Consider the following 10,849-nt stretch of genomic DNA (forward strand, 5'->3'; position numbering starts at 1 on the left):
CTCTCTCTCTCTCTCTCTCTCTCTCTGATGGCTTGATTTAACACCCCCATGCTTGAATGTGTTGATGTGGTATTTGTGTCCCAGCTGTGTCCCAAGGGTGTACATGCTGCTATCTCTATGGGGGAAATAAAGTACACTCCCCACCATTGCATACATACACACACACACACACACACACACATATATACATAATATATATGGCCCAGTTTCCATCCTTAAGCATCTTAAGATCTTAAATGTGTGTGTATGTGTGTGTGTGTGTGTGTGTGTGTGTGTGTGTGTGTGTGTGTGTGTGTGTGTGTGTGTGTGTGTGTGTGTGTGTGTGAGAGAGAGAGAGAGGGGGGGGGGCAGACTCTAAGATGCATCGTTTCTAAGATGCATTTTATAGCAACCCCATGGTCCACTGTTAACTCCTTTAATTAAAGGCAAAAAGCTTAATCTCAATACACTGCTGGATTTTCCCTCAGTCACATAACACTTTAATCAGTGAGCTGGCATTCCACAGTGTGTGCGAATCTCTGTGTGTGTGTGTGTGTGTGTGTTTGTATCTGTGTGGGTGTGTTTATGGCTGAGAATCTTGGTGACCTCGTCTGTGGTCCAGAAAGCGAGTCTGTGGCAGGTTGCCAGGTCCAGGGAGTGAAGAGTGGGTGTGTTGGACAGATGCAGTGGTCAGTGTGTCACACACGGTGTCAGGCATTGAGAAAATCTATATATAATCCATCTGACCACAACAGTCCCAAAAACCCATCTGTCCTCTCAGAGACCAAGTGTAAAAAGGAAAACCCTGATACTACAGGAAGTAGAGGGGTAGTAGTAGTAGTAATAGTAGTAATAGCCTATTAATAATTAAAAAAAATTAAACTAAACAAGATTTAAACATTTCATAATATAATAGTACTGATGATGGCATTTGTAAAAAGATAAATTAAAGCATAGAAACAAATAGGATTACCTCAACGTTTATATTATACTGCCCTCTGTTGGAAATTACAGGCAATGTCATGTTTTTGAACTCACAGAAACCTTTACTTTGGTCAAAAATAAAAAAAAACTAGGACTAGTTTATATGTTACTGGGCACAAAGAAAAGGGCATAGGACACTAAGTCTAACGTCTAGGACACATGAAAATGGCTCACTGAAAGGGGTATAGGGAATAGAAATAGGAATAGAGCAGAGCATATAGGAAATAGGAGCATAGTGAATAGGTCAGTACGGAAGAATAGAGTTATAGGGTATTAGTCTGATAGGACATGTGGTATATGATTCAGTGCATAGATTATAGAGAACAGGGCATAGGGGAGAGAGAAAAAGCAAGATCACTTCTCACTGATGCAACACGCTATATCGCACAGACTGGTAATTTCACTGCTGAAATACACCTTATTCAACTCCCTAGTCAAATGACCACGTTTGAAACAGGAGTCTGAGCATAGACATCACCATAGTGTGCTGGACTACGATTCCCAGAATCCCCTGCGAACTTTGGGCTTGGAGGAACTACATTACCCATGATGCACAAGAGGAGGACGGGAAGTAATTGTCCTCGACCTTGATCAGTGAAGTTACACCAGCGGCATGGCGAGCCAAGAACCTGGAGTAAGTCTCTATTAACTACAAATATAACCCCTAAACACTGCTGTTTATAGCGGTAATTATGTGCCCGTGTGTTTTGCGCTAGTGTCAGGACGTCTGTGTTGTGTTGCATGCCCTTTTTCCTGGATTCACTTGGAAAGTGACGGCTAGCTTAGCTCAATTTTCTAACGTTAGTATTTCTGTAGTGGGAGGTCTTTGTAATATTTATAATTCTGCTGATGGACACCTTGAGGAAAAAATGAACATAATGCACTTTAAACCTCATTCCACAGACTGTAGAGTTTTTAATCCTCTGACACCCGGGCCTTAAACCTCTGAAGATATTTTGATTCATATACTACAGACAAGATATGTAAATTAACTGTATAATACTGTAGAACACAATATAGACAACAGGTGTGATGTAAAATCTATTTGTTTCCATTGTTTCAAGTGAACTGCTGGTCTCTTAAAGGGAATTATTATCCATTTATGAAATTTCCCCATCATTTTATGGCAGAGTTGACAGACAAATCTCAAAGACATTCACTGAAAATGACATGCTTTACAATTTATTAGCTAAAGGAGTTATTTGTGAGTCTATGATAAATTATTGATTAATTATGAAAGATATTTTAGTGAAAAATAATATAGTATAACTCTGTTAATGCTCCCTCAGTTATTGATGTAAAGCCATGGTAGATGTAAACACCAACACATGCTTGCAAGGTTGAACACATCTCCTTGGAAGGTTTCTTTAATATCATGATGTATGTAGTAGGTACAGATCATATCTTTGCCGTCCATTTAAAAAGCTGCTCATTTAAGTGGGTGAAAATTTCACAATAAATGTGGCTCCACTGCAAATCTGAACTGATTGAACACTTTGGAGATGTTTTATTTTATTTATTTATTTATTTGGGGACAGTGATGTTATATTGCTACCAAGCAGCACTAGAATGTATTTTACGATATATTTTGTTGGGCTGGGTCAGTGTATAAAACCCTGTATGAGCTTGGCCTTCAAACTAAAACCAGCCCCTGTAACCTTGCCTTGGAACAAACCAATTTTCAGCATATAGCAAGGGCAGAGTCTGATGTTTTTGGCAGATTCAATAAGTACTTCATTGTTTTAGAGGGTCCTTAACAGTAAAAAAGAAGTAAGTTCATTAGTTCGGCTGCTAATCCTTCAGAATGTACACAGCCAGCTCCCCTCACGAAGATTATCTGATTGATTGTGCCTAATCTGGCTCAACGTTAAATCGTATTCTTATCCTGTTGTAGGTGAATTTGTCTGAGTGAACCTCACAAAGTTCAGGCTCCAAATTATTTGGACTTGTCTAATAGGTGTAATTAATTGGTCTTTATTGGTCCCTAAGTGAGTCAAAAGTGAGTGATAATGCCTCAGACTGAAGGTTTCAGTGCAGCTGAATCTTTTTTGTAAGATTAGATTCTATTATGTTAATACTGATGTAAACATGGACATGATCAAACATTTTTAACTTAACAATCTTAAATGCTTGCTCTTTGTTTGCTTTTTTTCCATTAAAGGGAGTCTGACTCTCTCATTCACTCACTCACTCACTCACACACACACATACATACACACACACACAAAAACAACACCTGTGCTCAAGCACTAGCCTTGTTTATGTGCAAGAAAGAGACACTTGGCTTAACTCTGCCTCCTGTTTTTGTTTTTTATGTCCAGGGTTTTCTGCAACAGCTGCGGCAGATTGTTGGACGCATGTCCTCTGGTGGTCCTAGAGGAACAGGACTTGGTGTCAAACTGCTCATTGGAGCGGGAGCCATGGCTTACGGGCTCAAAGAAGCAATGTACACAGGTAACACTTAAGAACATTGAGTTCTTAAAAAAATTTCTTAAAAAACTCTTTCTTATTTTGCCTGCAGTTATATTAACATATATAAATGAATTCTTGTCACAGTGGAGGGTGGACAGAGGGCCATCATCTTTAACAGAATTGGAGGAATGGAGATGGACACGGTGCTCACAGAAGGGCTGCATTTCAGGTTTGAAGTGTTCATGATTTTTTAAATTTGCACAAACCAATCGGGCAGATGTGCTTATACCTGTAAACCAATAAGGGCCTTAGGACTGACAAAAAAGTGAAGTGGAAGATCACCATTAATGATAGGTGTGTGCCATATTGTATCTTTCACGATAATATCGTCATCATTTTTAAAATAATAAAAATTAATATTGTGATCACTGTGATATCCTGACTTGTTTACATAATAACGTCATGCAGTTACCCGTAATATGGCGTTTGTTCTTTACATGAGTCATTTACGCACAGTGAAGTAGGTGGAAAGTGGCTCTGAGGTGGAGGAATTTGCAACAAACGGAGTGACCTCAGTACTGTGGAATGGATTGAGTTGAAACACTTGGTTAAAGATGAGGAAAATCAAAAATGCCATGAGATGAGTTTAACAGCCAATGAGTTCTAACCCCAACAGATGTCCTACACTGACTCAGCACAGCAACTATTCTGTATTTGTGTGTTATTTATTGTGCTGCTTTAATGGTATTTTTTGTATAATTGTTTATGTTTGCATAAACTTTAGTGTCTGCATATAAACAGCATTTTGGTTGAGTAGATTTTTATGCTACATTATATTATACAAAATCAGAATATTGGTAAGTTACTGTTTACAAAGAAAGCAGATGTTTACTTCAGTTTCTGTCTATCTATCTATCTATCGATAGATAGATATCGATAGTGGTTGGACAATGAAACTAAAACACCTGTCATTTTAGTGTGGGAGGTTTCATGGCTAAATTGGAGCAGTCTGGTGGCCAATCTTCATTAATAATGCACCAGTAAGAGCAGAGGTTCAGTTAGCAGAGGGTTAGAGCACAGTTTTGCTCAAAATATTGCAATGCACACAACATTATTGGTGACATACCAGAGTTCAAAAGAGGACAAATAGTTGGTGCACGTCTTGCTGGCGCATCTGTGACCAAGACAGCAAGTCTTTGTGATGTATCAAGAGGCACGGTATCCAGGGTAATGTCAGCACACCACCAAGAAGAACGAAACACATCCAACAGGATTAACTGTGGACGCGAGAGGAAGCTGTCTGAAAGGGATGTTCGGGTGCTGACCCGGATTGTATCCAAAAATCATAAAACCATGGCTGCCCAAATCATGGCAGAATTAAATGTGCACCTCAACTCTCCTGTTTCCCTAAGAACTGTCCATCGGGAGCTCCACAGGGTCCAAATACATGGCCTGGCTGCTATAGCCAAACCTTTGGTCACTCATGCCAATGCCAAACGTTGGTTTCAATGGTGTAAGGAGCACAAATCTTGGGCTGTGGACAATGTGAAACATGTATTGTTCTCTGATGAGTCCATCTTTACTGTTTTCCCCACATCCGGGAGAGTTACGCTGTGGAGAAGCCCCAAAGAAGCGTACCACCCAGACTGTTGCATGCCCAGAGTGAAGCATGGGGGTGGATCAGTGATGGTTTGGGCTGCCATATCATGGCATTCCCTTGGCCCAATACTTGTGCTAGATGGGCGCTTCACTGCCAAGGACTACCGAACCATTCTGGAGGACCATGTGCATCCAATGGTTTAAACATTGTGTCCTGAAGGCGGTGCCGTGTATCAGGACGACAACGCACCAATACACACAGCAAGACTGGTGAAAGATTGGTTTGATGAACATGAAAGTGAAGTTGAACATCTCCCATGGCCTGCACAGTCACCAGATCTAAATATTATTGGGCCACTTTGGGGTGTTTTTGGAGGAGCAAGTCAGGAAACGTTTTCCTGCCACTATCCTGCAAGAAGAATGGCTTAAAAGCCCTCTGACCACTGTGCAGGACTTGTATATGTCATTCCCAAGAGGAATTGATGCTGTATTGGCCGCAAAAGGAGGTCCTACGCCACACTAATACATTTTTGTGGTCTAAAATGACAGGTGTTTCAGTTTCATTGCCCAACGTGTGTGTGTGTGTGTTCTTGATATTAATATTAATTCGTCATATTGCCAACAATATAATTATTGTGATATTATTTTAGTAGTTTGCTCATGGACATTATTGCTATCTCACCTTTCAAAGGATACCATGGTTTCAGTACCCAATCATCTATGACATCCGAGCCAGACCCAGGAAGATTTCATCCCTCACTGGAAGCAAAGGTTTACATTTGTTGCATATTTATTACATCAAAATCAAATATTATAGCAGTGATGGTGCTTCATTGTTACCAGGACAGAAGTATTTTGGAGTAGTCATTAGCCCCATGCTATTGAGCTTTCTGAGCAATTTTAGGAAAGTGGTAAAATATACAGTAAAGAAACCAGGATACACTGTCCTTATCGGATATTTAATTTTAAAAGCAATACACAATATGTTCCTTTAAGGGAATTCATCTTTATGGGAAAAGTATTACTAGAATTCTTGTTCCAGTAATCATAATACACTGAATGATCACTGGATTAGGAACATCTACCTTGTGCCTACACTCATTGTCCTTTTCGTTAGCTCGCCTGACCATACAGGAGCACTTTTTAGTTCTACAATTGCAGACTGTAGTCAGGACGCCCACAGGACCCCACTGTATGGTCGGTAAAGCTGATAAAATGACAATGAATGTCATTTTATGTGAATTTCACTTGACCTGGACATTCAGGCAGACATTATTGTTAAGATCTCAGGGGTACTACATATTTCCCTGTTCCATTGGTGACTGAGTCTTTTCCATTAAAGTCTCTGTAACCCCCGACAGATCTTCAGATGGTGAACCTTACTCTGCGAGTGCTGTCTCGGCCAGTGGCCTCTAACCTGCCATTCATGTATCAGCACCTGGGTTTGGACTATGACGAGCGGGTGCTGCCCTCCATCGTCAATGAAGTGCTGAAGAGTGTCGTGGCCAAATTTAATGCTTCCCAGCTCATCACACAGAGAGCTCAGGTAAAGCAAAACCCCACTGTGTTACAGACCAGAGGACAGCAGGCTACAGCAGTGCTCTGTTTTTTAATAACGGTGTCCAGAATAACACTACAGTTTTGATTTGATCATTTAATGCACATTAGCAAAATTTGTTCTTGAATATGCGCTATATATATAGATATTTGAAATGGTCATTTTTATTATATTTTCTTTTACTCTTTATGTATATCCTTTTATTGCAATATTTTAATGGTTTTGTTGGACTTTATGATTTGTATTCTTGCTTTTAATTTAAGTGTTTCTGTAAAGCACTTTGAATTGCTTTGAATTGAAAGGTGCTCTATAGATAAATCAACCTGTAGTTGGCAGCACCATGCAAATTTTCATTGGCAGTGTATTTATATATTCATTCCTTTTTTTTTGTTGTTGTTTTTTTTTTTTTTGTTTTTGTTTTTTTTGTTTTTTTTTTTCACTTGTGTAGGTGTCCCTGCTCATCAGGAGGGACCTGATTGAAAGAGCTAAGGACTTCAACATAATTCTGGATGACGTGGCCATTACAGAGCTGAGCTTCAGCAGGGAATACACTGCTGCAGTAGAGGCTAAGCAAGTCGGTAAGGACTACAATACCCATAATGCTCTCTGCCATAGCATGAAGTACAGCTTGAAGGTGGATTTCAGTGATTTACAGTGGGTAAACTTTGATAATATCAGCTGTTACAAGAGCAGTACACATTAAATTAATCATAGCTTCCACTAGGGGGCACTGATTCCATTTGTTGTCATTCAGCAGCCTTCACTGTTACTAAGTAGTAGAACTTAGTGTGTCATACCAAGTACATTGTATGTTGCGAAAGTCCCCCCATTGTGGACATAGCATTTCTACAGAATGATTATCGACAAAATGATAGAAGTGTCCCAGCATAGTGCATAAAGCCTTTCTAAAGTAGTGTAAACACACACTGCATCAAAGAAAAGCCTTCTCTCTATTAATACCTTTCATTTCAGAAGAAATGTTGAGTGAGCAGGTGTGTACAAACACACTGAGTTAACATTCTCTTTTGTCTATTGTCCAGCCCACCAGGAGGCTCAGAGAGCCCAGTTCTATGTGGAAAAGGCTAAGCAGGACCAGAAGCAGAAGATCATCCAGGCTGAAGGAGAGGCCGAGGCGGCTAAAATGGCACGTGCCCCTATTATCATTCATCCCAAACCCAATCCACTTTCATTTTCTTTTACATTCTCAGGAGATTGGGATCAGTGTTCTCAATAATATGCTAATATATAATTGCATATACATATGTAAAATTATTCTAATAATGTATAGGTTGTAGGGTTTCAAAGCAATATTAGAATCAAGAACCCTAACCCTTATATTTAATAAGCTTAATTATGATGCTGTTTGTTCCTTGGTTTTCAAGGGCTTTGCTTTGGATGAACTAAGTGGTCATTTCCCATTGCTGGTTTTTGACTGTGTCCTGAGTAAAAGCTGAAGTGTTAGCCTTTTTTTTCCTCTGATATGATGCAATGCTGTGTATGAGGCAAAGCAGGGCACAGTGGATGTCTGCTGACTTTACACAGAAGGTGAAACCAAGGATACGCAGGGCTATATTAAAGGAATGAAAAGTTTTTCAAACATCATCTGTAACATATGGTCAGTTAGCACTGATCATTTTCCTGTGCCTTTGTTAAAGAATAGAAAACTTATTTGAAAACTGTTTCTACGCTAATCAACTAAAGAAACAGATAACATGCTGTTTACTTTTATCCGTAAGGAGAAATGCTCAATTTCAGGGGACATATACAAGGCAGTTTGATGTTGGCATACATCTCTCAATAAAGTGGAGCCCCCTGGTGGCCAATGCCTTATCTTGCATGTTGAAATACCTGTTATATTAATCCTGGCTTAAGGGTGAGCAGTAATTGTTTCTTTTTTGTATGTTGAATAACCCAGCTGGGTGAGGCTGTTACAAAGAATCCTGGCTATCTTAAACTCCGACGCATCAGAGCCGCCCAAAACATCGCCAAGACGGTGAGAAGAAAGCTTCAGACTAGCCACACCAAATTCATATACATTTATTTTATACCTTATAAGACATCTAGCTCAGTATAAAAATAAAAGATTTCAGTAACACACTTAGAACCCATAATAAACCCATAAGTGCACGTTGTATAATACTCCTCTAGAAATGTTATGTATAAATGTGAAATGCTTTTGTAGTGCTCCGTGGCAGTAATTGTCTGTTAGACTCTCGAGGGATTCTGTAAACACACTTCAATGTTGGTCCTATGTCCTGTAGGTGGCGAGCTCTCAGAACAAGGTGTATCTCAATGCAGACAGCCTGGTGTTGAATCTACAGGACAGCAACTTTAACAAGTAAGACCTCATATAAATTCAAATCCCTCTTTAAAAAATATGATGGGGTCTGTAAAATCTGTTCAGTTAGAGGTGAAAAACAACCTCGAGCTTGATATAGTTCAGTGCTATCACAGAAGCCCGTTCTATGCAGTATAGCTGTGCTATGTAATGTAAAATGGACCTTAACAATCACCTGGGATACCATGGCAACAGCCTTGTAACAACTTAGCAATGGAAACCTTGGCAACCACTTGGAATAACACAGCTGCAGTGTAGCAACAACATTATTTACTTCAAAAAGAGCTTTGTCATGTCAAGCTTTTCCCAATGGTCTTATTGTTGTCATAATTGGTGGGGTCCTGTTAGGCTTCTGTTACTTGCAAATTGAAAGAAGCAAACCTAAGGCATTAGCATGCCTTAGCTAAGTGGCATCTGGAGTAAGGGAGGTGTCTACAGCACTATCCTTGTGAGGAAGGTTGTAATGTCTAAGAGGCTCTTGGATCTGCTGATTATGTAAGCAGGAAGGTAACTGCATCATTGATGTGTGCGTCATGCTCTAGTTGTTTCAGTGGATCAGCTTGACCTGATCAGCTAAATTTGACACTCTTGAGCCTCCTCCATTCAATACCCACTTATCCAAACTGCCATTCACAGCTTCGCTTCATAATCATGAACAGACTCTGCAGCACGGCAGTTAATTTACACCTAAAACCCTGCACATATATAGTTATTTTCGCTATCCTGAAAAGGATCTGGAGGCTGCCATGTGTTCTGTACTTCGGTGAGGAAGGAATAACTGATAATGATGGAACACTGACAGGAATGGATGTAGAAAATCATGATGCAGTGAAATAATTCAGATTTATTAAGGGATGTGGACCTGTACGGTGATCTTTACATGCCTCAGAGGAGTGTAGTTCTAATATTACTTTTAGTAATGTTGTTTGTATTTACTCTTATTTTCTGAAATGCTTACTACTCAGACAGATAACTCTATTTTGTAACATTTACAGTACTCATTCGTAATGATACACTAATATATTTAAGTCAAATGAACCTGGTGTCTATTATGTGAAAGTATTATTTTTGTTTATATGTTTTGCAAGTAATATTTATTGTCTGTTTCAGGCTGTGGTTGGGGAAATGAGTGGTCTCTGCGGATCATGTGCATTTCATCTGTATTTAACGTCCTGTGTCTGAGTGTACCTCCATAAGCAGTGCCTGTCTCTCAGTGATTTGGGGCACAGTCCACAACATGGTTGTGTGGCCTTAAAATACACTAATACATATGCACACACACAGAGATTTATTACACAGAGTTCAGACTGAAAATAGCCTTTCGTAAGTCATGATCGATAGCAACATTTTGGCAATCAGCTCACAAAGGGCATGCCACCACTGGAGCTTGCATAAGCAATTTGAGATCAATCATGGTTTCATATTAATTTTAGGAGAATCCATACAGCATCTGTTTTACAAATGAAGGCATCAGGATACTGAGTGAGCTCAAAACGTCAGTAAGCCTAGTTCAAGGAATTACATCATGAATCCACAGCTATGAACGAATCTAAAGATGCATACGTAGGCCACTCGACTGTTAGCTAGTGTTTACAGTGCCTGCTTTATTTTTAGTTTGTGTTTGTTCCCACCAGGTGTCTCTTTGCGATGTGAATACTGATGAGATTTAAGCACTGTGAGGAGGTTTCATTAAATGTGTTCGATTTTTGAGACTAGACATGGCTCTTATTTCCTTCTTTTGCATCACGTAACATATAATGACTAAATGGCAATAACCACGAGAGAGCGTGTTGCCTTTCGAATACTAATAAGTAGCAGATGGGTTGATCTTCTTTATTTTGTGTTAGTTCAATTTGCATTTTTAATTTTCTTGTTTCTTTTCTTTGTGTCATTTAACATTACGCAGCCAGAACCAATCCTAAAAATAACACAAGCCCTGCCTTCGTCTTGAACTCATTGGATGTATCTGTACCTTGACT

The 10,849-nt window shown here is 39.5% G+C and overlaps 1 protein-coding gene across 1 annotated transcript; it reads left to right on the top strand.

The window, feature by feature from the left end:
* Positions 1-1,446: 1,446 nt before the first annotated feature.
* LOC136675662 (prohibitin-2-like) lies at positions 1,447-10,577 on the top strand. The gene is made up of 10 exons (XM_066652352.1): positions 1,447-1,597; positions 3,285-3,417; positions 3,520-3,604; positions 5,666-5,745; positions 6,336-6,520; positions 6,981-7,110; positions 7,573-7,676; positions 8,448-8,525; positions 8,794-8,870; positions 9,981-10,577. The coding sequence occupies exons 1-10, from the start codon at positions 1,577-1,579 to the stop codon at positions 9,997-9,999; spliced, it is 912 nt and encodes a 303-aa protein (XP_066508449.1). The 5' UTR covers positions 1,447-1,576; the 3' UTR covers positions 10,000-10,577.
* The last annotated feature ends 272 nt before the right edge of the window (positions 10,578-10,849 follow it).

This window comes from Hoplias malabaricus, chromosome X1 (assembly GCF_029633855.1).
Source record: "Hoplias malabaricus isolate fHopMal1 chromosome X1, fHopMal1.hap1, whole genome shotgun sequence".
In the NCBI taxonomy this organism is placed as follows: domain Eukaryota; kingdom Metazoa; phylum Chordata; class Actinopteri; order Characiformes; family Erythrinidae; genus Hoplias; species Hoplias malabaricus.

Coding starts and splice junctions, on each gene's coding strand:
- LOC136675662 (XM_066652352.1), top strand. CDS start 1,577: ATGGCGAGCCAAGAACCTGGA. Junction 3,605..5,665: donor ACAGAAGGGCTGCATTTCAG/GTTTGAAGTGTT, acceptor CACCTTTCAAAG/GATACCATGGTTTCAGTACC. Junction 6,521..6,980: donor TCATCACACAGAGAGCTCAG/GTAAAGCAAAAC, acceptor TCACTTGTGTAG/GTGTCCCTGCTCATCAGGAG.